At 42.2% G+C, this 26,412-nt stretch overlaps 2 protein-coding genes across 4 annotated transcripts in view; one reads left to right on the forward strand and one right to left on the reverse strand.

Moving 5' to 3' along the window:
- Positions 1-358: 358 nt before the first annotated feature.
- Msh6 (mutS homolog 6) lies at positions 359-21,754 on the forward strand. The gene is made up of 10 exons (XM_005354719.3): positions 359-683; positions 10,709-10,908; positions 14,189-14,358; positions 15,316-17,860; positions 19,481-19,746; positions 20,583-20,700; positions 20,850-20,939; positions 21,049-21,203; positions 21,286-21,485; positions 21,586-21,754. Exons 1-10 carry the CDS (start codon positions 424-426, stop codon positions 21,665-21,667), a joined length of 4,086 nt encoding a protein of 1,361 aa, XP_005354776.1. The 5' UTR covers positions 359-423; the 3' UTR covers positions 21,668-21,754.
- A 459-nt stretch (positions 21,755-22,213) lies between these two features.
- Positions 22,214-26,412, reverse strand: part of Fbxo11 (F-box protein 11) — an 81,714-nt gene continuing 77,515 nt past the window's right edge. For all 3 annotated transcript variants that reach the window (XM_005354717.3, XM_005354718.3, XM_026782835.1), the window contains exons 19-23: positions 25,075-25,185; positions 23,941-24,048; positions 23,599-23,707; positions 23,130-23,228; positions 22,214-23,050 (exon numbers count right to left, since the gene is read on the reverse strand). In XM_005354717.3, coding sequence (XP_005354774.1) covers positions 22,921-23,050; positions 23,130-23,228; positions 23,599-23,707; positions 23,941-24,048; positions 25,075-25,185 — 557 coding nt within the window. In that variant the 3' untranslated portion in view covers positions 22,214-22,920. The remainder of the gene's footprint in view (positions 23,051-23,129; positions 23,229-23,598; positions 23,708-23,940; positions 24,049-25,074; positions 25,186-26,412) is intronic.

The following is a 26,412-nucleotide window of genomic DNA, read 5'->3' on the forward strand; positions in this document are numbered from 1 at the left end:
CCGCAGCGCCAGGTGTTTCCGGGGAACGTTTTTTGCGGCCTCCTGCAGGGTGAATCCCGCCGCTCCAGCTTAGGCTCCGGAAACCGCGCTCGCCACTTCCGTCTTTTAGACGGGTGGACTTCCCAAGGTGCCCACCGCAAACCCGGCAACTTTCCTGCCCAGAGTTTCAAGGCCCGCCGGTCCCGCCGGTCTCGCCATGAGGGCGGGGCGAGGAGACTAGACCCCGCCCACCGACGCCGGGGCACGTCCGAGGTGGGGCCCCGCCCACCGCCGGCCGAGGTGCGTGCGGATTGGCTGCCGGGCTCCGGGAGCTCGGGTCGGACGCGCCTCCTCCCGACTTTCCCGCCAGCTGCTGCCGCGCGGCGGAGGCGGTACCTGTAGGCGCTCCGAGTGGCGGCACGGTCGGGCCCGCCATCCTCCATAATGTCGCGACAAAGCACCCTGTACAGCTTCTTTTCCAAGTCCCCGGCGCTTGGCGACACCAAGAAGGCCGAGGCCGGGGCCTTACGCGAAGGAGGCGCCGCCGCCGCCGTCTCCGGGGCCTCCGCTTCCCGCGGCAGGGATGCGGCCTGGAGCGAGACTGGATCTGAGCCCCGGCCCGCGGCGGTGTCCGCCTCGTCGCCCGAAGCAAAGAACCTCAACGGGGGACCGCGGAGCTCGGCCGTGCCGGCGGTTCCCGACAGGTAGCTGCTTGGGGGCGCTGAGGCGGCGCGTGGGCGGCCGGAAGGAAGGGGAGGCTGTGAGGGCCAGACGGGCGGCCAGCCGGAGGAGGGGCGGCTTGCCCGGGAGGAGCGGGGCTAGTGCCTGGGACTTTCGGGGGACGCTGGAGGTGCATGCCCACTGTGGGGTGGGGTGGGATGGGTCGGGTCAGGTCAGGAGGTTCTGGGGCTGACATCCCCCCCCCTTCGGCTCCGCGGGCGGGGGCGTGTCCCGCTGCGGGCCGGGGCCTGGAGGGGGCGGGGCGGGGTAGACGTCACGATTGTATACCTACAGGAGAAGATAGCAGGGAACTTGGGCTGCAGGTGGAAGTTTGTATCTGGTGAAAAAGGTGTTCCGGTTTGGGACGACGCTGTTTTTAAACGCACGATTCCAAACGAGGGAAGGGTGCGGAAGGTTTTTCGGTTTTGTGGGCTTTGGAAGTATTGGAGTGTAGTGCCCTTGGCAAGAAAGTTTGCTGGGGAAACCAGCCTGGGGTTGTCATATCACTTTGTGAATTTGATTTGTTTGTTTGTTTGTTTTTGTTGGGATAATTAGACATTCTGGAAAGCTCGCTTTTATTGTTTTAAACACATAATGTGGTGGTGACTGTTTAAGCCATGACTTGGAGACTCAAGAAAAATCAGATCAAATCTCTAGCCAATGGTTCTTAGCAGCGATTTTTGATGCCCCTGTGTTCAAGGTGTCCTACAGGAATTGTTGGATTTTTCAGAGTTTAACTGATTGTAGAGGCAGTCTCTGTGTATTGGGAGGGGGGTTGTGGTTCTGGGCCTGGAGCATAAGACCTTGCATGCAGTACTACTGAGTTTTAATGTCCTTCCCGCAATTGTGTATTTAAATGATTGGAAAAAGCCACTTGAGTAGTCTAGGGTTGGAGGTTATAACTCGGCGCTTGCTGTAATGTGTTCAAGGCCCTCGCTGTGTCTGACCTAAAGAATTATTAGTTGTCTCTGCTTGTGGGAACTTGAAGCGAGCATCTGTTGAAGAACGCATATTTACTTGGCTGTGAATTGATTTTGTGGCATCCAAAATAAAGGGTCACATTTACTTTACTGTAAGGTACTTTATGTATTTTAATGTATCCTGAGTAGAAACTGATCCCAAAGTAAAATAGGAGTTTTTTTGTGCGTCGGAGGAAGGAGAAGGGTGGTTCAGGTTAAGCGATTCAGTTCTGTGAACAGACTAAAAGAACAGTTGGAACTAGCCAGATTTCAGTGGCTTCTGGTTCTGGAAGAGAGTCTGCAAACTAGAAAATGAAGGAGGGTCAGAGGACAACTTGCAGAAGAATGTAACCGGTCCAATCACTGGACTGATAGTCCAAGGCTTGAGTGTAGGATGGGAGCAGAAGATAACAGCATCATGTTTGCTGTTAATATTTCCTTTTGACACCTGGGTGGTGGTGGCACACATCTTTAATCCCAGCATTCGAGAGGCTAAGGCAGGTGGATTTTGTGTTAAAGACCTGCCTGGTGTACAGAGTGAGTCCCAGGACAGGCTCCAAAGCTACAGAGAGAAACCCTGTCTCGAAAAACAAAAGGTTTTCTTTTATGCTGAAGTGTTGGTAATTTGCTTGTTTACTGGTTCTTTATCAGCTACCTGTAATGCAGATGGGTCCTTCCGTTCTGCATTGTCCTCTCATTCAGCTCTGCCCCACCCCCCCTTTTTTTTTTGTCCTGAGACAATCTCTCTGTGTAACCCTGGCTATCCTAAGACCAGGCTGGTTTTGAACTCACAGAGACCCGCTTGCCTCTACATCCTGTGTGCTGGACTTAAAAGCATTTGCCATACTTGGCTCAGGGTATAATGTCATCTTTGTCTATCATTTTTCCTTGTTTCCCTTTAATTTTTTTTTAATTTTTAGTTTATCTTAATATAGCATTTCCCTCTTCATTTTCCTCCCTCCAATTCCATTTTTTTAAATTACAATCTTAATTTACTATAAAAACATTTTAATTGCATACATACTTATATGTGTTGGTATGTTTATATGAGTGCAGATGCCCATGGAGGCCAGAGGCACCGGAAGTTGGAGTTAGCAGGTGGTTGTGAGCACCCAGCGTTGGGTGCTGTGAACAGTACTGACTCTGGAGCCATCTCTCTGGCTTCCTCTTTTTCCCTTTTTAGGCTTAAAAAATACATAGAAAGCCGGGCAGTGGTGGCGCACGCCTTTAATCCCAGCACTAGGGAGGCAGAGGCAGGCGGATCTCTGTGAGTTCAAGACCAGCCTGGTCTACAAGAGCTAGTTCCAGGACAGGCTCCAAAACCACAGAGAAACCCTGTCTCGAAAAACCAAAAAAAAAAAAAGAAAAATATTAAAAAATATTTTAGACTGACTCATAATACATTTACAGACCTAACTTGTGGGTGTTTTTGGTGTGGGTTTTCTTGGATTTTGGTCACACTAGAGCAGGCTAGCTTTTAACTTGGGCTAGCCTTTAACTTTAGCCTTCTGCATTAGCCTCCTGAGTGCTGGGGATTACAGGCATGCTGTGGTCTTTTTAGTTTTGTTTAGTCCTCCAATCCCCCAACACAATATCAGAGGTTAGTCTGGATAGTTTATTTATATGGTATCTCTAAATCAGTATAAATTTTGGAGATGAGTCTTGCTTTGTACATCACTTTGGTCATGAATTTAGCAATCCTACTCCCCATTGTTTCTGGAACATGGTCCTACCACCACCTGGAATGCACCACTTTCACTGTTTCTGTGACTGGCTGACTTTGAACTCCAAATTCTTTTGTTTTCTCCTCTCAAGTGCAGGGATTACAGGCCTGCGCTACCACGTCTAGCTTTCTTTATAGAGGCAGATACTAGCTTTGGTCAATTAATGGATTCTTTTTTTCAAATGTAGGTTAAAGTTGTTGATGAGGTTTATAAATAGCTAGTAGTTGGTAACCACATGCACTAAATGTTACCCGAATATCAGGGAAATGCTTTGCTACCGAGCTGCCCCCTTAGTAGGTCATTTCTTCAGTTAAAATGCTTTTGAAATGAATATGGTAACACCATTTTGTGTCTGTCTTGTTGCAGGACATGTGAACCCTAAGATTGCATTATTTACTGGAAAACCCTTTTCTAGTTGTGGTGTGGCTCAGCCCTCACATACCTTTAACTCCAGAACTTTCTGCTTGAATACTGTAAACAGGATTAAGTTAAGTCAACCATGGGTCAAGAGGCCTAGCAAGCAACCAGTTGACAGAAAAAAGCCATAGAGTAAGAGGGAGTCAGGAGGAGGAATAGAGAGATGCTTAGGAAGTGGATGGGACATTCATTCAGTTTGAGGTTTGTGGTTGGAGATGTGTAGGAAAAGGGGTTTGGGGAAGTCCCTGGGTGCTTTCTTTGCCTCTGAGCTAACAGGCTTTCACCCCAGCATCTGGCTCCTGAGTCTTTATTGGTAAAATTGCACGATTGAGATTTTTGTTAAAAAAAAAAAAAACCAGTGCCTAACCACTTCAGCTCATCCCGCCAATAACCACTTCCGCCTTGGCAACACTGTTGGGACTGTCAACCCTGATCATTGGCCAGATATATTGACCAAAGTAATTAATGTTTGTGCAAGCTAAAACATAAAATTAAAATAACTAAGAAGAAGCATTAACTCTAGTTTTGGGTCTGGAAAATACTTCTAAGTTCTGTAGAAAGACAGATGTTACACAGATACTCCAAACCATCCCTCCCCCAAACACTAATGTAACTGGTTTTGCCTTTAAAAAGACTGTACTCCTGAGTTGCACCCAAGACACATTTTGGAGGCATTAGCTCACTCTTGGTCTGGCCGTTATTAAAGTACTCTTATGCTCTTAATTGACTTAAATAGCATGGTTGTTGGTTATCTTAAGCGGATCATTTCACTATTACATTATTTTATTTAAATTTTAAGTTAAATAATTTTTTTAAAGGCTGGCATGGTAACAATCCTTTAATCCCTGCACATGGGCAGGTGGATCTCTGTGAGGTGGAGGCTACTTTATCAATGTAGAGAGTCCCAGGCTAGCTCATGTTACATGTAAAGGCTATTATAAAAGTTAAGTTTTACTTTTGTTTATGTGTGCTGTGTTTGCATGTATGCCTGTGCACCACATGTGTATCTGGTACCCGTGGAGGATAGAAGGGTTACAGATAGTCATGAACTGTGATCTGGGTGCTGAGATTTGAATCTAGGTCTTCTGGGAGAACAGCCTAATCTCTGAGCCTTATCTCCAGCCCACTAATTAATATTTGAGACAGTCTCAAATATCAAAAGCTAGCCTCAAAATTTGTTGTGTAATGAATCTCTGACCTTCTCCCACCCCACTTCTGGATACTAAGCATTACAAGTGTCTGTCACTGCGCCTGCCATTTATTTTTACTATTAGCTTTTATCCAAGAATAACTTATTTAAAATTTAAAAACTTATGACATCCAATATTCTGGCATTTCACCTTGGACATCATGAAGAACCAATGTATGTTACTGTGGGAGGGGATAAGATAATTTTAGCTCGGGCTGGAGAGATGGCTCAGAGGTTAAGAGCACTGGCTGCTCTTCCAGAGGTCCTGAGTTCAATTCCCAGCAACCACATGACAACCATCTATGAGATCTGCTGCCCTCTTCTGGTGGGCAGGCATACATGCAGACAGAACATTGTATACATTATAAATAAATTAAAAAAAAAGATAATTTTGGCTCACTTATTTCCCACTTTTTGTTTGTTTTGATAAAGGACACAACTCAGGAACAGCTAAATATAAGAGATGCCTATATATGTGTTTTGTGTGTATGTATGTGTATGTACTCATGTGCATATGTGGTGCCTGAGGAAGGCCAGAGGAGGACCTCAGAGCCTCTGGAACTGGAGTTACAGATAACTGAGCTGCCATGTGTGTTCAGGGAATTGAACCTGGTTCCTCTGGAAGAGTAGACAGTGCTCTTAATTGCTGAGCCATTTCTCCAGTCCCATTATTTCTATTTTTAAAAAATTACCTGTTAGAATATGCATGCCGTAGTAGGTTGTGAAAGTCAGAGAACAGTTTGGGGTAGTTGGTTCTCTACTGTGTGGGTCCTGCAGAAAATAGAGCTCAGGCCATCCAGCTTGGCAGCAAGTGTGTTTATGCTCTGAGCCATCTCCTCTCCACTGTCTTGACTTTTGGGAGACAGGGTTTCTCTGTGTAGCCCTGACTGTCTTGGAACTCTCTCTGAAGACCAGGCAGGCCTGGAATTTAAGAGATTCACTGGCCTCTGGCTCCCACACGCTGGGATCAAAGGCGTGCACCACCACACTAGGATGTCTTGGCTCTTCTTTCAAAAGTAATTGCACTATATATGTGGGGCTCTGAGAGACAGGTATGGCTGTGCTCATGGCATGGGGTGTGTATGGAGTTCAGGACAACTTGTGATGTTGGACCCTAGAGTCCAATCACTGAGGAGTTGCCCCAAGAGACAACCCTCACATCATGGTTGATATAAAAGCAAGAGGATTTGATTGATTCTGTTGCAACAGGGTCTTTACAGCATTCGAGAAGCCAAAAAGACCCTGAATAGCTGGTACAGGCTACTTTTAAAGTAAAAAGTCACAGAAACAAGGGGGGAATCTGGGGGTTGTTTTCCAACTATTGGGATTGGCTTATTCAAAGTGCTATTAACAATAATTGGTTCGAGCCAGGACTGGAGGGCAGTTGCCAGATCAGGTGAGGAAACTTTTGAGGGTTACTTTGACCCCTTCCCAGGAACTGAGTCAAAACATCAGGAATTGAGTCAACATCTTAAGGGTTATCTTGCCCCAATTTCAATAACAGAGTTCTATCTGGAGAACATTCACAAAGACTCAGGGAGATGGAAAGTTTCCAACATTTCAGTATGTGTGTGGGTAATTGTTAGATTCCTGGTTCCCAGGGGAGGGGAAAAGACTAAGGCTGAGAGGCCCCAGAGTTATTGTAGAGTTCTACAGTGAGAGGCACCCTTACCCAGGTACTTTGATTTGCTAAACTATTACTCTGGCTCTGCTGTAGTCCCAGATGTAGTCCAGACTGCCTCTGTCTCTCAGGTGCTGGGATTGAAGGTTGCATAATCAGTATATGTGGGAACTGGGGAGGTTGGATGGTAAAGAACTTGCTTTACAAGTATGAGGATCTTAGTTCATTACACAGAAACCACCTAAAAAATAAGTTGGGCATGGTGGCATATGTCCTTGGCATTGGGGAGGCAGATCCCTGGGGCTAGCAGCCTAGCCCATTTGGCAGGTTTGAGGGCAGTGAGAGATTCTGTCTCAGAACAAAAAATGATGGCTGGTAACAGGAGTGACACCTGAGATTGACCTCTGGTCCCCACATCCTTGTGAATGTATAACTATACACATGTACTCAACACACAAAGCTTTTATTTAGTATTGCTAGAAAAAACCTGAGAGCCGGGCAGTGGTGGTGCAAGTCTTTAATCCCAGCATTTAGGAGGAAGAGGGAGGTGAATCTCTGAGTTTGAGGCCAGCCTGGGTTACAGAGCAAGTTCCAGCGACACTTGACCTCATTGGCATATTTTTCCCTACTGCAAAAAAAAAAAAAATTGTCTTGGTTGGCAACAGAGGTTAAATGTGTTCCACATTGGGAAATACAGCCATAGACATCTGTCAGCGATAATAAAGGAATATAGAGAAAAAGTCCCCTTCTTCCTTAGAAATCAAAGCCAGGCATGGTGGCTTTGATCCCAGCCCTAGGAGGCAGAGGCAGACAGATCTTTTGTTATCCAAGTATACTGAAGAGTTCCAAGACAATCTGGGCTACACAAGAAAACACTATCCCAAAAAATCAAAATTAAGGAAAAATTTCAGAGAACTCAGTCCAGCTTTTCAGTGGCCAAACTGCTTGAGTGAAAGAAGGGAAGGCCAGCCCTCACTTGGCCCTAGGCTAGGCCTTTATCTAAGTCCCTGAGAATGGAGAGAGAACTTGTTGAAAACCTGGCAAGGCCAGTAATAGCCTGGGGACAGGGCATTGGGGAAGTTTCAGGATCCTGGAAACATCCCACCCCCACCCTAGCCACCAAGGGCTACAGTGTTCAGTTCCAAAGCTGCTGGGTGCACTTGAGGTGTCTTCTATCCCTTTTTACAGCATTGCTTGATCAGCTTCCTGCTGATTTTGTCGTCTTCCCCCCCGCCCCAGCTGTATATTACATGCTTTATTTAATAAACTTGCTTGGTATTAAGGCACAGTTTATGCAAGACCTCCTGACCTCAGTTCTCCTATCTTTATTTTTTGGTCCCCTGGTTCTTCCTCTTGGGAATGTGTCACTGAAGATAAGGAAACAGTTATCTGTTTGAATTGTGACCACAGAATCTGAAGTTGTGCCAGGCATTGGTGTGTCTCACACTTTTAGTCCCATTACTTGGGAGGCAAAGGATCTATCTCTTGAGTTCAAGGCCATTCTGGTCTACAAAGTGAGTGTCAGGACAGCCAGAGGTATACACACACACACACACACACACACACACACACACACACACGCAAGCACACACACGCACGCACACACACAGTCTCTGTTTCAAAACAACAACAAAAAGTGAAATTGTAAGCCAGTCCTTATAAAGATACAGAGACAATACAAGATGATACTCATATTCTCTTACTATTGTATTTTTTTTTAAAAATTATTTTATTTAATATGTATACAGTGTTCTGTCTGCATACTTGCCTGCACCACAGAAGAGGGCATCTGATCTCATTTTTGGATGACTGTGAACCACCATGTGGCTGCTAGGAACTGAACTCGGTACCTTTTAAAGAGTAATCAATACTCTTAACCTCTGAGCCATTTCTCTAGTCCTCTTTCTATTGTATTCTAAAAGTATCTGTTTTCCTCTTTGAGTGCCGGAATGGAACCCATAGCTATGCCCGTGGTAGACAAGTATTGTACCATTGACCTACGTTTCCCAAATAAATGTGTTCTTGTGTGCATGTAGACACATTTTTGAGCAGGTCTTGTAATCCAGGATGGCCTTAAAATCCTTGAGTTTCTCCTGCTTCAGCCATAATTATGGGCTGGGATTGCAGGCATGTGCCCTCGTGCCTGGTTGGGGAAGTGGTTTTTGAAGAAATAGTGCTTCATGATTGGGTCCAAGTCAGTTGACTTCAACTGACTACTCTGGAAATGTCTGAACTATTCTTACTGTAGTAGTTTGCTTATCTTAATGCCGGGGCCCACTAGGAATGTACAGCAGATGATGGCTATTCAGCTGGTCGGGGCCCACCGGATGAATAATTGTGATGGGGAGCTCCACTGTGGGGCTGGCTGTAGGTGGCATTTGTTTCTGCCTGTAGTTTTCTCATGCGCTGCCACAATTCGTCCCTAAAAAGAACAGCTGTGGGGTTCTTTCCACAGCCCACTGGTGGTGTGTTTTACACTTTTTGGGCATAATTATATATGAATTGACAGAAGGATGACTTGTTCTTATACTGTATAATTTTGGTGAATAAAATATACTTTCATGCCAGGCCTTTATTCCATGGCTTCAAGACAGTTTCATACAATTAGCTGATTTAAAACCTCAGACCAAATCCAAAGTAAATGAAATGCACAAGGACAAATTCCCAAGTGTCCATTGCTGTACCAAGGTCAAGCATGGAACAACTATTGTGCCAGTCTTTCTGCTTGCAAAAGCCTGGCAGATAACTTTAAAGACATAACTCCCTGTACAGACCCTCTCAGCAGCTGCACATACTCCTCATTTTTATGATACGAGGTCCAGCCAGCTGTTTATTGCTTAGGTCCTGAATTGCAGTGTCACTTTGTATGATGTCTCTCAGGCTAAGTACAGAGAGGCTTTGCCTCCTGCCTCCATGACCCAAGTGCAAGCGTTGTCATGGTTACTCATTTCCAGCTGGTCGGTGTGATATTCTAAGCCTGAGAGAAACTTGTGATTCCTTGTGTGTCAGAATGACTGTTTTCTTATGTTTACTGAAAAAAATTATATGTTTCTTGAGTGTGTGTTTCTTACTCCCCTCAGATAGAAAAGCTGCATTCCTGGATTTTTTACATACCCTGGGTATGGTCTTGGAGCAGACCCTCCAAAGGTTGCAATATTTTAATATTGTACGTGCTGAGAACCTTTTAAGTGGGCCTAGAGAATATTGCTATTTAATGCACTTGGGCAGGAATAGTTATTAGTAGCCTTTCTATCATTGAGGGGGTTCTTGAATGGTCTGTTCTGAGTGCTCAGAGACAACCCACAAGAGCCAAATCATTTAGGCATGTGTAGTCACTATTTCTCTCTATCTCTCTGGACTTTTGAGACAGGGTTTCACTGTGTAACAGTCCTGGCTGTCCTGGAACTAGTGCTATAGACCAGGCTGGCCTCAACTCGGAGAGCCGTCTGCCTCCTGAGTGCTGGGATTAAAGGTGTACACCACACTGCCCAGCCACTCTAAGTCTTGTAACTGACAAGATAACTGTCTGAGAAACAGTTGTCATCTAGTACCAGTGTATTTGTTTTAATTGTTAAATAAACATTGTATTAGCTTGCTTATGTTATAAAAGGTGAACCTTCTGACTTACCAGAAGTTTCTAAAGGAGTCTTTTTTTTAAATAGATTTTTATTTATTTATTTATTTATTTATTTTTGGTTTTTCGAGACAGGGTTTCTCTATGGTTTTGGAGCCTGTCCTGGAACTAGCTCTTGTAGACCAGGCTTGTCTCGAACTCACAGAGATCTGCCTGCCTCTGCCTCCCAAGTGCTGGGATTAAAGGCGTGCGCCACCACCACCCGGCTTAAATAGATTTTTATGTGCATTGGAAGGAAGGTGTCAGATTCCCTGGAACTGGATTTCCAGACAGTTGTGAGCTGCCATGTGGGTGCTGGGAATTGAATCCGGGTTCTCTGAAAGAGCAGTCAGTGTTCTTAACTGCTGAGCCATCTCTCCAGCCCTCTTAGTGAGAGCTTTCTTAAAATTGTTTATTTATGGGTAATTGCCTTTGAAGTAAGGTAACTAAATATTAACCGAATTCTATAATTCTTTTTGGCAACAGTTCTTGTGACTTTTCACCAGGCGATTTGGTTTGGGCTAAGATGGAAGGTTATCCCTGGTGGCCTTGCCTGGTTTATAATCATCCCTTTGATGGAACATTCATCCGGAAGAAAGGGAAATCGGTTCGTGTTCATGTCCAGTTTTTTGATGACAGTCCAACAAGGGGCTGGGTTAACAAAAGGATGTTAAAGCCATATACAGGTAAGAGATACAGGGTGAGTGGGAGAGGAGATACTGATTGTCCATTATATAGTGAAATTGTGTGTGAGTAAGAGAGATTCCTCAGCAGATTGTAAAAATAGCAGTTGTAATCTGATGTTAAAGAGATGGAATGCAGCTGGTCTGTGCTCCTTCATTTTGTATGGAACCTTTATTTTTGTCTTTTGAATGACATATAGCAATTAAAGCCCTTCATGGAAAATTTGTGTCTTGATGGGAGTTAATTGAACTATGAAACAGACAGGAGAAGTGTAAAAAGTTCTATTAGCTCTATTTTGAAGGAATAAATGGGTAATGTAAGCAGGATAATAGTGTGGGTCAGTGACATTCTCTATGACAGATGCATACCACATGGCCTCCAAAACTACAGCCTATTGAGTATATTTGAGTTGTGTATCACACCAGACTCTCTATAAACCCAACAGTGCTGCAAACTTCAGCTCACATGGTCAAGTGCATCTCCTGTCTCTTGTTTTTTTTAAATATTTATTTATTTATTATGTATACAATATTCTGTCTGTGTGTATGCCTGCAGGCCAGAAGAGGGCACCAGACCCCATTACAGATGGTTGTGAGCCACCATGTGGTTGCTGGGAATTGAACTCAGGAAGAGCAGGCAATGCTCTTAACCACTGAGCCATCTCTCCAGCCCCTCCTGTCTCTTGCTATATATAGTATATATACAGGATACAGTGCACTGTACATTACCTGTGAGCAAGTCCACATCCTTTATTCCCAGCATCCCAGGCTAGCACATTGAACTAAGATACGGGATACAACAGGGTCAGTTTCCCAGAACTCTTAAGAACCATACCTCTTGCTTAGTATTCTTGTCCTGCAAAAGGTTCACTGAAAAATACCATGTCAGAATGTTTAGAGAACCAGGAAGTTGATTCTCTTACTTAACCTGCTATATAATCTTGGTGAATGATACTGTTTTTTTTTTTTTGTTGTTGTTGTTGTTTTTGTTTTGTTTTTTGGGTTTTCAAGACAGGGTTTCTCTGTAGTTTTGGTGCCTGTCCTGGAACTAGCTCTTGTAGACCAGGCTGGCCTCGAACTCAGAGATCCACCTGCCTCTGCCTCCCAAGTGCTGGGATTAAAGGCGTGCATAACCACCGCCCAGCTCTGATACTGTTATTCATATATAAAATGCCTTCTTATGGCAGCCAATGATAAATGATTCTTTAGAAATAAATGTAATATTTTAAAACTGCCTGGGCAAAATCAGGAAAGTGTTTATTTTGTCAGTGTGTGTGAAGTGTTATGTCTTGGTCTTTAAAATTCTATCCTTTGTTCTTTAAAATTCCCATTTTGGTGATAGAGCCCTTGCCCAGAATGTGTACAAGTACAAGGTCTTGTTTTTTCCTGTTAGTGTTGGGGAAACTCTGCCCCTGGTTGTCCTGGATACTGTTGACTAGGCTGGCCTCAAATTCACAAGAGATCCACTTGCCTTTGCTCCCATTCCTGAGTGTTGGGATTAAGGGAGTAGTGGAGGGCCTATTTTACTTTTTCAGACTAAATTGTATAGGCTACCTTCAACTCACTTTGTAGCCTAGGCTGACTTTGAATTTGTTTTTGTTTTTGAGACAAAGTGTTTTTTGTATAGCTCTGGCTGTTGTGGAACTTACTGTATAAACCAGTCTGGGCTTCAGCAGAGATCTGCTTGCCTCTGTTTCCCTTGCTGGGTAAAGGTGTGCACCACCACAACCTGTTTGTTTTAAATTTGGAGTCCTCCTCCTTCAATTTATTTCTCTTTGAGTTGGAATTACAATTCCGCCACAGGCTAGGTCCCATCAAGTGTGTGTGCGCGCGCACACACACGTGCGCACGCGTGTGCACACACACACAGTTGAAATAACATGCTTGTTTTAGTTTGCTAGCCAGGAGCATGAATGGAGAGGCCTCTTGTCCAAATTCTGTCTTGTTACTGGACCAAGTGTTTATGTGGTGTGGCCTATGCAGTAAAGCTATAGGGGGCACTTTGGGAAAAGTTCAGACCCCCCCTTCCAGTTGATAATGAAAGGGTAAGTTGTATCTTCAGTTTGTCTTAGATGGTTCATAGAAGTTGTTAGTTCCGATGAAGTTCAGGTAGTCCTGTTTCCATGTACGGAAAGAAGGTAAATATAATAATGCTTTGAATTTGTTAATTTAGACATTTGGCTTTTCTTTTCCAGTCATGGTTCTATTTTGGCAGAAGAACAGATCAGAGACATTTCAGTTTCCAGTTAATGTCTCTTAGAAAAGTAATTTTTAGCATTAAATTTGTGATGCGAAGTTTTTGTTGGATAAAAATGTTTTCACTTAAGATAATGAAAATCAAGTTCTAGGGATTGAACCCAGGGTTCGTGATAGGCCAACATTCAACCATTACATTGCATTCCTATGAAATAAATTTTAAATGAAGAGTTTTATTTTAAAGCGAAGGTCTTTGAATATTGCATTTGTTGTTGGGAGGAAAACGTATTTAAATGATAGGCACTTTGTTAAAGAATTGCAGTTTGGTTCTTTCTCTGAGACTGAATTTTATGTAGCCTAGGCTGGACTCCAGCTCTGTAGCATCTTGAGCTCCTGACTCTCCAGATGTCTGCCTCTCAAGGGCTGGATATTACATTTAGTATTACCACTTCTGGTTCTGGTATAATGGTGCTGGGGATACGACCCAGGGCCTCTCGTGTGCTAGGCATGCATTCTACCTACCAGTTGAGTTACATTCCAGCCTGGTTATCCAGCTGCTTATTTAAATAAATCTGATCTGTCCTTGGGACAATTTTAGAAAGAGTCCCTAACCAAACCGCATTGGTATCTGCTTCACTGTGAGGTTTGTCATACTGTGGCACATTCTGATACCTTAGAAGAGAGACTTAAGTGGCCTGGGATGATTTAACAGAGCAAATTCAAAGTAAAATTGGTGATTCCAGTTTTACTGCTAGCTTTTTCCTGAAAATTCCTTCCTATAAACTTTTGACCTATGTATATGAAAAAAATGGGCATTAAAAAATTATAACTGGCCGGGCGATGGTGGCACACACCTTTAATCCCAGCACTTGGGAGGCAGAGGCAGGCGGATCTCTGTGAGTTCGAGATCAGCCTGGTCTACAGAGCTAGTTCCAGGACAGGCTCCAAAGCCACAGGGAAACCCTGTCTCGAAAAACCAAAAAAAATAAAAATAAAAAAAATTATAACTGATTGTAACCATTCTTGTTCACAGTGTAATTTGGCCAACTATTCAGCCACTGTGTTCTCATTGTAAGTATATTTCTAGGTTCAAAGTCCAAGGAAGCCCAAAAGGGAGGTCATTTCTACAGTTCAAAGTCTGAAATCCTGAGAGCAATGCAACGCGCAGATGAAGCCTTAAATAAAGACAAGATGAAGAGGCTTGAGTTGGCAGTGTGTGATGAGCCTTCAGAGCCAGAAGAGGAGGACGAGACAGAGGTCAGGCATTCTGTTTTCTTAAAGCATAATGAGGTAAAATGATATGTATGTGATGTGCACGCCTTTAATCCCAGCGCTGGGGAGGCAAAGGCAGGTGGATCTCTTGAGTTTGAGGCCAGCCTGGTCTACACAGAGCAAGTTCAAGGACAGACAGGGATACACAGAGGAACCCTGTTTTGTTTTGTTTTTTTGAAGTGACTGTCCAGTGTATGTGTGTATATACATCTGTACTTTTCCTAGATTTTAACAGTTTTCCCCCCACCCCCTTTTTGAGACAGTCTTTGTAGCTGAAGGCTAGCCTCAAGCTCAGAATCTTCTTGCTTTTTGCTTTTCAAATATTGGGATTATGGGCTGTTAACATGTTATCTCCTAGTCCTTGGGATTGAACCCATGGTCAGATGTCAGACCAGTGCTCTACAAATAAAAAAGACTATTTTTTATTTGAGATAGGGTGTTGCCAAGTTGCCCAGGTTAGCCAGAACTCCTGACTTAACATCACAAGAAGTTGGATTATTGACCTGATGTATCAGGTTCAGTTTATGTTTAAATTTAGGTTAAATAAATAGCCTTAAGAAAGAACATTTTCTCAAGATGTGTGCAGCATTGCAGCATACAGGTAATATTTCACTGTAGTATTGTTTTTATTTCTCTAAGACAGGCCTTGAACTGACATGTATTGGGGATGACTTTAGTGTTTCTCCGGCTTCTACCTCCAAGTGCTGGAATTACAGGTGTATGCCAACATTCCTGGTTTATGAATTACTGGGGATCAAACCAAGGAATTTGCATGTTAGTTAACTGAGCTATGTCCCTGCCTCATGCTGACCTCAATTTTCTGGTAATGTTTATGTCTCAGCCTCCGAAGTACTGGGGTTATGAGCCTGAGTCATAACGTCTGGGTTCTACATAGGATTTTTCAAGTTTTGTTTTAAATTTTTTTCCCTCTTTGTCTGGCAGGTGCAGCATGCAGCTTATGTATCCGATAAGAGTGAAGATGATAATCAAAGTGAAAGTGAAGAACTGCAGCCTAAGGTGCAGGGGCCTAGGCGAAGCAGTCGGCAAGTAAAAAAGCGAAGGATCATATCAGATTCTGAGAGCGACATTGGTGGCTCTGATGTAGAATTCAAGCCAGACACTAAGCAAGAAGGAAGCAGCGACGAAATGAGCAGTGGAGTTGGAGACAGTGATAGTGAGGACCTGGGGACCCTTGCCAAAGGTGCTCCAAAGCGGAAGAGAGCAATGGCTGGTCACGGCGCATTTAGAAGGAAAAGTTCAAGGAAGGAAACATCCTCAGCCACCAAACGAACGGCTCGAATTTCATCAGAAACCAAGAGTACCTTGAGTGCTTTCTCTGCCCCTCAGAATTCTGAATCCCAAACCCATATTAGCGGAGGAGGTGACAACAATAGCGGGCCCACTATTTGGTATCATGAAACTTTAGAATGGCTTAAGCCAGAAAAGAGAAGAGATGAGCACAGGAGACGCCCTGATCATCCTGATTTTAATTCTTCCACACTGTATGTGCCTGAAGATTTCCTTAATTCTTGTACTCCAGGGATGAGGAAGTGGTGGGAGATTAAGTCTCAGAACTTTGATCTTGTTATTTTTTATAAGGTGGGGAAGTTTTACGAATTATATCACATGGATGCCGTTATTGGAGTCAGTGAGCTGGGACTAGTATTCATGAAGGGCAACTGGGCCCATTCTGGTTTTCCTGAAATTGCATTTGGCCGATTTTCAGATTCCTTGGTGCAGAAGGGCTATAAAGTAGCACGAGTGGAACAGACTGAGACTCCAGAAATGATGGAAGCACGATGCCGGAAGATGGCACACGTGTCTAAGTTTGACAGAGTGGTGAGAAGGGAGGTTTGTAGGATCATCACCAAGGGCACACAGACGTACAGTGTGCTGGAAGGTGATCCCTCTGAGAACTACAGTAAGTACCTTCTGAGCCTTAAAGAGAAAGAGGAAGATTCCTCTGGGCACACTCGTGTATATGGTGTGTGCTTCGTTGACACTTCACTGGGCAAGTTTTTCATGGGTCAGTTTTCAGATGATCGCCATTGTTCCAGATTTAGGACTCTTGTGGCACACTATCCTCCAGTACAAATTTTGTTTGAGAAAGGAAATCTCTCAACAGAAACTAAAACAGTTCTGAAAGGTTCATTGTCCTCTTGTCTTCAGGAAGGTCTGATACCAGGTTCCCAATTTTGGGATGCCACCAAGACTCTGAGAACACTCCTTGAAGAAGGATATTTTACTGGGAAGTTAAATGAAGACGGTGGTGTAGCACTGCCTGGGGTACTTAAAAGTATGACCTCAGGGTCAGATTCTATTGGCCTGACACCAGGAGAGAATAGTGAATTGGCCCTCTCTGCTCTAGGTGGTTGTGTTTTCTACCTCAAAAAATGCTTGATTGATCAGGAGCTTCTATCAATGGCTAATTTTGAAGAATATTTTCCCTTGGATTCTAAAATGGTCACCACAGTAAGACCCGGTGCTGTCTTTACTAAAGCCAATCAGCGAATGGTGCTAGATGCAGTGACATTAAACAATTTGGAGGTTTTCCTGAATGGGACAAATGGTTCTACTGAAGGGACTTTGCTAGAGAGGCTTGACACTTGTCATACTCCCTTTGGCAAGCGGCTCCTAAAACAATGGCTTTGTGCCCCCCTCTGTAGCCCTTGCGCTATAAGTGACCGCTTAGATGCTGTGGAAGACCTGATGGCTTTGCCTGACAAAATCACTGAAGTTACAGACCTCCTAAAGAAGCTACCAGATCTTGAGAGGCTACTGAGTAAGATCCATAATATTGGATCTCCCCTAAAAAGCCAGAACCACCCAGACAGCAGGGCTGTAATGTACGAAGAAACCACATACAGCAAAAAAAAGATCATTGATTTTCTTTCTGCTCTAGAAGGATTCAAAGTAATGTGTAAGATTATAGGGCTTATGGAAGATGTTGCTGATGATTTTAAGTCTAAAACCCTTAAGCAGGTTGTCACTCTACAGACAAAAAGTCCTGAAGGCTGCTTTCCTGATCTGAACACAGAGCTGAACCGATGGGATACTGCTTTTGACCACGAGAGGGCTCGAAAGACTGGACTCATTACTCCAAAGGCAGGATTTGACTCTGATTATGACCAAGCACTTGCTGACATAAGAGAGAATGAACAGAGTCTCCTGGAGTACTTAGATAAACAGCGCAGTCGGCTTGGATGCAGGACCATAGTCTACTGGGGAATTGGTAGGAACCGTTACCAGTTGGAGATTCCAGAGAATTTTACTACCCGCAACCTACCAGAAGAATATGAGTTGAAATCTACTAAAAAGGGCTGTAAACGATACTGGACCAAAACGATTGAGAAGAAGTTAGCTAATCTTATAAATGCTGAAGAACGTAGGGACATGTCTTTGAAGGACTGCATGAGGCGGATGTTCTATAACTTTGATAAAAATTACAAGGACTGGCAGTCTGCTGTAGAGTGCATTGCAGTATTGGGTAAGGCTTTAAACAACCCCTGTTCCCTGGGCTTTGTGTCTCAGCTATACATCTCTAATCATGGGTGTGTATATTGACATGTATGCATACATTTTTGTTTTGAATCAAATGAACTACATCACACAAGGCAATTGAAGTAACTGAAATTTGGATTTTAGCCATTAATAACTTTGGACATTTTTTGGAATAGCTGAATTATTGAGGGAAGATTTTTTTTCAGGTTTCTTTTAAAAATATTTATTGGTACTAGGTCATTTGCTTTTTGATTTGAGACAGAATCTCTAGTTCAAGCTTATCTTGAACTCCTGGCAATCTTCCTGCCTCAGCTCCTCAACTGCTAGGATTACTTGTAGAAGTAAGCCACTGTTGCCTAGTTTTACAATTTAATTTGCCATGTTAGGAATCAAATCTAGAACCTTGCACATGCTGGGCAAACACTCACTAAGCCAACTGTTGACCCCAAATTGCTTTTGTAATTGAGGTTTTGATTTTTTTTTTTCTTAAAGTAGAAATTTGGTAATCTTCAGATATCAGGGCTAGTGCATCTGTTTTTTAAAGTATGGAAACCAAAATTTGTTCTAGGTTCCTCCTCCCCTTCTTTTTGATGGTGGGGGACTGAAGCTCGTGCTTCAAGCATTTGTCCACTGAACTACAGCCCTAAGGTACTATCCTGAGACTGTAACCCTCATCTGAACACAATTATTAAATGGACTGAATAGTAAAATCCTTTCACAGCACAGATTTCTAAATTGGTTCATTTGTCTCTCTGCTGTTCCCAGCACTAGCTACAAGGCCCTATCACAATGTGTGCTGGCCTTGAACTCTGAGATTTCCCCCTTGCCTCTGTCTCCCAAGTGCTGGGACACACACCTTTAGATAGACCTCCCAGCTGATCTGTCTCTTTTTATTTATTATGTATACAGTGTTCTGTCTGTCTGTCTGTCTGTATGCTTGCTGGCCAGAAGGGGCACCAGATCTCATTACAGATGGCTGTGAGCCACCATGTGGTTGTTGGGAATTGAACTCAGGACCTCTGGAAGAACAGGCAGTGCTCTTAACCTCTGAGCCATCTCTCCAGCCCATATCTCTTATTCCTTATTATATAAGCAGCCACCTTCATGTGGATGTGGAGAAGAGAGGACTTAGAGAACTGCTGAAACGGAAACTTCCATAAGAAGTTTTCCATAAAACACCCAGGCCAATAACTTGGTTTCAGTCACAGCATTTTGTTCTAAAATGGGCTCTACTACATGGCTTTCCAGGTGCTGGGATTAAAGGTGTTTGGTATCATGCCTGGCACTAAGAGCATTTTAGGACAAAATAGAACATAAGCATACTTTACTGAGTAGTACAGTACCTTGTTGTGTGTGTTAGGTGTTGGGCTTGGTTCCTGTGCAGATGATAGCTTAGTGGGAATTTGCTCTCCTACTGTGCAGATTCTGGGGATTGAATTTAGGTCATTGGGCTTGGTGGCAAGCACCTTTGGCCTGCTGAACCATCTTGCTGGCGCATTTTTAAAAAGACATTTTATGGTAGCTAGAACAAGTACTGTGTAGTGGGTATGATAATGTATACCTAGCAAGAAATGAACAAAACGATGCTTTTAACTTCTTTTGACAGATGTCTTACTGTGCTTGGCTAACTATAGTCAAGGAGGAGATGGTCCCATGTGTCGCCCAGAAATTCTATTACCGAGAGAAGACAGACACCCCTTCCTAGAGCTTAAAGGGTCACGGCATCCCTGCATTACCAAGACTTTTTTTGGAGATGATTTTATTCCTAATGACATCCTGATAGGCTGTGAAGAAGAAGAAGAAAATGGCAAAGCCTATTGTGTGCTTGTTACTGGACCAAATATGGGGGGCAAATCTACACTCATAAGACAGGTAATTTACCCTCCATGCTCTATTAATTAGAAAGTAGTGAGAGGCAAATGGACTCTAGTCCATTTTCCAGATAGCACAAAGTCACATAAGGGAAGCAGAGGGAAACTGTATAAAGTTGGATTTGTCTCCCCAGAGAGAAACCTCTTAGCTAATGTTAAGGTGGTAAACACACAATTAGATGTGTGAGACCCTGGCTTTGATTTTCATGACCTCAACAAAGACAGAGGGGGAGGGAGGTTTTAGGTGATGAGGGTCCTTGACTTGACTAAATTTAGAAGGTACATTCAAAGTGAACAAAATTGTAGAGATTATATAATAAAATAATGATACTGATTTATTTTGATTATGGGAATTGAGTCCAGGGCCTCATGTGTGTACCTGTTCTTTTTGTTGGGTTTCTCTGTGTAACAGTCTTAGCTGTCTTGGAACTAGCTCTTATAGAGCAGACTGGCCTCAAACTCAAAGAGATCCTGCCTCTGCCTCCCAAGTCCTGGGATTAAAGGCATGTGCTACCACTGCCCGGCACGTGTACATCCTTCTAGCACTTTTGTTGTTCTTCTTCCCCAGTACTGTTATAAAATTAACTACTGAGAGGAAACAAAACAGTCATTTTGACATACTTGTCTTTTCCTATTACTCACTAGACTTAGCCAACCACAGATCTAAAATTGGCCTTTTAAATTTCCAAAGGCTGTAAAGAAGTTCAAAATATTTATTTGTTAGGCTTTACTTATATGGAGTGCCAGATTCCTCCATAAGAACTCTTGAGTCAAATGTGTACTATGTATAGGTTCTCTTAATACCAATCATGACATTCCATTCTTCCATCTTCACAGGCTGGTCTATTGGCTGTAATGGCCCAGATGGGTTGTTATGTACCTGCTGAAGTGTGTCGGCTCACACCAGTAGATAGAGTGTTTACTAGACTTGGTGCCTCAGATAGGATAATGTCAGGTGAGTTGTTCTTTCTCCTCCACCCATCCCTAAGGCATTATGTAAAAGTCAAACTTTAAAAACATGTTAAAACTTTGTGTTTTTACCTCTTGCTTGTCATATTCAATCAAGATAAAATCTGTTGTTAATAGTCCTGTTTCCTTTTTTAGGTGAAAGTACATTTTTTGTTGAACTGAGTGAAACTGCCAGCATACTTAGGCATGCAACAGTACATTCTTTGGTGCTTGTGGATGAGTTAGGTAAGAAGAAGCAGTTTTTGTTTCCCTCTTTCTGTAGTGCCCAGGCTGCTCCTGGCACCCTGTCATGAGGTGTACATCTCTTAATGTACAGTACATTTCACTTTCACAGGAAGAGGTACTGCAACTTTTGATGGGACAGCAATAGCCAATGCAGTTGTTAAAGAACTTGCTGAAACTATAAAGTGTCGAACATTGTTTTCTACACACTATCATTCATTAGTAGAAGACTATTCTAAAAACGTTTCTGTGCGCCTAGGACACATGGTATGTGGAATTACCCAGGCATTTTTCATTTGGCAGCACATAAACCATAGAGCTGTAATAAAATAGCTTTTCTTTCTTGAAGGCTTGCATGGTAGAAAATGAATGTGAGGATCCCAGCCAGGAGACTATTACCTTCCTCTATAAATTCATTAAGGGAGCATGTCCCAAGAGCTACGGCTTTAATGCAGCAAGGCTTGCTAATCTTCCAGAGGAAGTTATTCAAAAGGGACACAGAAAAGCAAGAGAATTTGAGAAGATGAATCAGTCATTACGACTATTTCGGTAATTATTTCTGAATAAAGAATATAATTTTCCTATAGCTGACTTAGTTGGAAGGCTGGTACATGGACAAAATGAAATAATTTTTTTTTTTTTTTTAAAGGGAAGTTTGTCTGGCTAGTGAAAAGCCGACTCTAGATGCTGAAGCTGTCCATAGGTTGCTGGCTTTGATTAAGGAATTGTAGACTACATTGGAAGCTGAATTGACTTTTGACAAAGGTGGTAAATTCAGACAACATTATGATCTAATAAACTTTATTTTTTAAAAATGACCATTTTTCCATTTTCTTTCTAGGAAATTAAACCCTTTTAATTCTCATCTACCTTCTACATAATGGTTATTGAATACTCCACAATATATTAAGTCTAGATGTTATGGTACATGCATACACTTTCAGGCTGTTTATACCCACTGTCACCAATACACATAAATGGGAGGGGGAGCTATGAAACTGTATAGGGCTGTATATATACTGGTCTCAGCTTAATGTAGGAAACTGCTTTAATTTCCAGCCATTTTGTCTAAACTGTTCAAATAAAAACTATGAACAGAATTCAAATACAGGCCTGTTTTGAAGAGACTTTCTAAAGTGAACTTTAAAACATAGTAGTTTTTACCTTTCACAAAACTGAGATACAAGAATACTTTTGTTTACAGTGCATCCCTTCCTAGGAAGTCTCATTAAAACACACTCAACTTTTTTCTAGGGATGATTTTTTTTTTTTTTTTGAATGCTGCACAGGAGAGGGAAGGAAATAATAGTCTTAACTTTTCTTAAAGGATACCAGAAACATTGCTGGATATAATTTAAGATTAGTGTTTTTCTCTTTCATAGAAAGAACGTACATACTGGGACATGAGTACAGTTACAGCAAGTCTAGGTGTGCTAACAAAACAGGGCACATTCAAGTACAATAAGATTTTGCTTGAAATTAAAAACAAACTACATGAGATTAAAGCATTAAAATCATATTCTCAATCTGAATACATGTTAAAAAAAATCAATGCAGAAGTGCTAGCTCACATTTTTACCATATTACAAAAGCAATTGGTACCCATGTCCATAAAGGCAGCAACAAAGCTGCTTGTCTATTTGAAGATTACTACTGCAAATCGGACTGCATTCAATGCTAGTTGTAAAAACACCAGCTTTTTCAGAAGTTGGTATCTGTACAAAATTGCAGCTTATTTTCTTCACTTCTGTCCCTTCAAAAGTCTTTACACAGTAATGCTAAAATACCCAGCTTTGAGATCCTGAGTCAATATATTGCCACTTTCTTTTTGGTAGTTTGAGCTTCATAGTGTCAACTGACCTTGTGTATCCATCTTTTCAGTACAGTCTCTTTCTGTAGCATGGGCAAGTATTTTAAATCTTCCAAAAAAAATGTTTTTAAGTTACGATGTTAGAATAACAGGACTTTTTCTTTAGGGAGGAATTCAGTTGTGCTGCAACGTATTAGATTCTATAGGTGGAGCAGAATCATATAATGTGTCTGTATCGTGTGTAGGCTCACCAGCTAATGTACAAGGGTTGGACAGTGTTCCAGCACCACAGTCACAGAAAAACCTAAAGCAAAATGAAAATCCAAAAATTAGCAAAGTGAAGGGAAGTAACTGGGCAATATAGCAACAAGTATTCTACGTACCTATCATGTCTAATAAATTCTACATCATGTCCCTGATGGCACTTCTTAATGCAGTTCACACATATGGCATTTCGATCTGTGGTGTTACAAGTATGACATCTAAAAATCAAAACATTGTATTACTGAGCTTGTCAGGAATTTAAAACAGTGCATTTTATCACTCATGACCTTTACCTGAATTCTGTGACTGGCTATAGTCTAGACCAAAAGGAAACTGTAGTATTGTGTGTGTCTTAGGAAAATGGAACAACCTGAGTTATAAATAACACAGTGGAAATGTTACTTTAAAACAGTCCCAGCCAGCACTTGAAAAGCAAAGACTGGTAGATTTCTGTGAGTTCAAGGCCAGCCTGGTCTATAACTTAGTAAATACTGCTTTCCCTCCCCAGTGACAACAGAACAAAAGATGTCAACTTAAAGGGAATCACTAACTTCCACTTTTCTGTATTCAAGTAATTTAGAAATATACCTGTAGAAGTCATGCATGGGATAGCTGGTGTAACTTGATATTTTATATAAACATTGTCCTCTACTAACAGCCTTTTCTATGGCATCTTGATTGTTCATTATTTTGTTATCTGTAAAAACAAAAGTATTTTCAACAGCTAGCCAAGGATACAATTATATGTAAGAAACTAAGAACAGAAATATGTTTTCTTTGTGTAAAATATCCCAACTCTTAAAACAAGCTTAAGGCAAACTCAAAACTGGTCACTTAAAATTGCTGCTAATGTAGAAAGTGACAGAAGGAATTAACAATGACTTCCAACTCCCATTTTTAGAGTGCTTAGAAGAACAGACTCCAACATACCTTTCATTGTCACATTAACACCAGATGCTAAAAATAAGCCTCCAAATCGGTTGTTAAAAATTTGATTGCCTTCTAGTGTTGCAGTTGCATGATTTGTAATTTCAATACCTGAAGTGAAATTTACAAACAAGTAGATGCATCATCACTTTACACTGTTAATTTGTTATTTGCTTTTTGGATTTTCAAGGCAGGGTTTCTCTGTCTAACAGGCCTGGCTGTCCTGGAACTCTCACTGTAGACCAGGCTGGGCTCGAACTCATAAAGTGCTGGGATTAAAGGGGCGTGTACCGCTACCACCTTATACTGGCCACTTATTCTTAAAGAATCTCCAAATTAGGGCGGATGTAAGCTGGTAGTTTCACATTAAATTAGTTTGCTTACTGTCTAAACAAATTGCAAGTATTTTAATCATCAACAGTAATGTTCACTTTTCCCTGCTCACAGCGACATGGTCACAAGGATAAGCAAACTGGGGAATAATACTGAAGAGAAAGGGCCTATGAGTGTAAAAATCTACCAGACCGTGCAACAGATAAAGGGAGATTGGGATAAAGGGGACAGTACCCAGAAGTACGCTGAAAGTTGTCATATTAAAAAAGGAAAGCTGCTAAATGGTTATCTGAAGTAATTAAAGTAACCATTTTTTTCACTTTTAAATATTTTAAAAGTCACAAGACTCAAATTTATCTGTATTTCCAGTCTGACTATAAATTATTTTTCAGTTTTTTTGAGGCAGGACTTCTCTGTGTAACAGCCCTAGCTGTCCTGGAATTTGCTCCATAGACCAGGCCAGCTTCAGATTCACAGAGATCCACCTGCCTCAGCCTCTTCAGTGCTGGGATTAAAGACGTGCACCACCACTGCCCAGCCTGACTACAGATTTATTCCAGTTAATGTGCAAATGTTAGAGTGGTTCCTTGAAGCAAGGTTGGTGGTGGCACACATCAAGGTGGATGGGTATGGATCTCTTGAGTTTTAAGACAGCCTGGTCTACAGAGAGAATTCCAGGACAGCCAAGGTTGCAGAGAAAGGTTGGCCTAGAATCTTAAATAGATTCATTCTTACTAACCAAATAAAATACAAGAAAACCTTTAATTACAGGTTTAAAATAAGTCACAGATAAAGAATACAAACCTGCTGCAAATCCATCAAATATTCTGTTTTTCCTTAAGACAGGATGACTATTAGTGCTGATAAGAACACCTGCTTGAGCGTTCCTGAAAATATCATTTTCTTCAAGGAGACCTATAATTAAAATACTCAGATTAAAGCTTACGTATACAGCAAACATTGTTGAAACAGGGTCTTACGATGTAGCCCAGGGTTGGCCTCCTGAGTTACAGGCATGTACCATCATCATGCCTGGTGCATACAGGGGCTAACTTGACTAGCATCTCATGGTATCTGGCTCCCTCCTGTTTCTTAATAACTATATTATAATTTGTAGACTTCTGATCATTTTCCTCATTCCTGTCTCATCTGACACGCTCTTTCTCTGTTCATAAAACTAATTTCTGAATGGTCTGAAATCAACTCGCACAGGTGATTTGTCCTGTCTGACTGACTACATTACTGTGCATTTGTGAACCTTTGTTTCGTATTCCTGGAATGCCTTGCACTCTTTTTCGTTATGTCACTTCCTCTATGAGGTTTTCACACCTTACACCACTATGCAAGGGCCAAGGACTTCATCCTTCAAATACTTGTATTACTAGGTATGAGTTGGTAAATTACTTTCATGGTAAAGTACACTACTAACAGCTATTACATGGACAACCTGTTTTTGGGTGCTGAAGAGATGTCTCAGCAGTTAAGAGCGCTGGCTGCTTTTTCAGAAGTCTTGGGTTTGATTCCCAACACCATATGGTGGCTTATAACCACTTCTAACTCCAGTTTCAGGGGATCCAAAGCCCTCCTCTGGCCTCTGTAAATATCAGGCATGCATGCAAGTGGTGTGCAGACTTTCATAGTAAGACCACTATCTGTTTTTGGTACAGTAAGTAATCATACATGGGTTTTTTTGTTTCCAGAAATTTTTCAGTAGACATTTGACCTCTACTATTTCCGGGCACTGCATTGTATCTCACTGCAATGTTCTCTCATCTTTCCCTTTGCAGTGTTAATTGTATTAACGCAATCTACAACTGAACACCAGCACATTCCCTCCAATTTTGTCTGTATTTTTGTGTGCCATATGCAAGCCAGGTGCTCAGAGAGGTCTAACATGGACATTAACAGAGAGCCACCATGTATATATGCTGGGACTTGAACCCAGGTCCTCTGCAGGAACAGATAGTATTAATCACTGAGCCATCTCTCCCACCCCATTCCTACCCTTTTTAGACATACAGCCCTTATAATCTTTGTTCATGTATTCTTAACTTCTTGCCTATATTACACCAATTCCCTCCTAACCGGCTTGCTTGTCTTCACTCATTTATTGAAAATGTATATGAATGTAGGTGTGTGTAT

This window comes from Microtus ochrogaster, chromosome 16, assembly GCF_000317375.1.
Source record: "Microtus ochrogaster isolate Prairie Vole_2 chromosome 16, MicOch1.0, whole genome shotgun sequence".
Lineage (NCBI taxonomy): Eukaryota > Metazoa > Chordata > Mammalia > Rodentia > Cricetidae > Microtus > Microtus ochrogaster.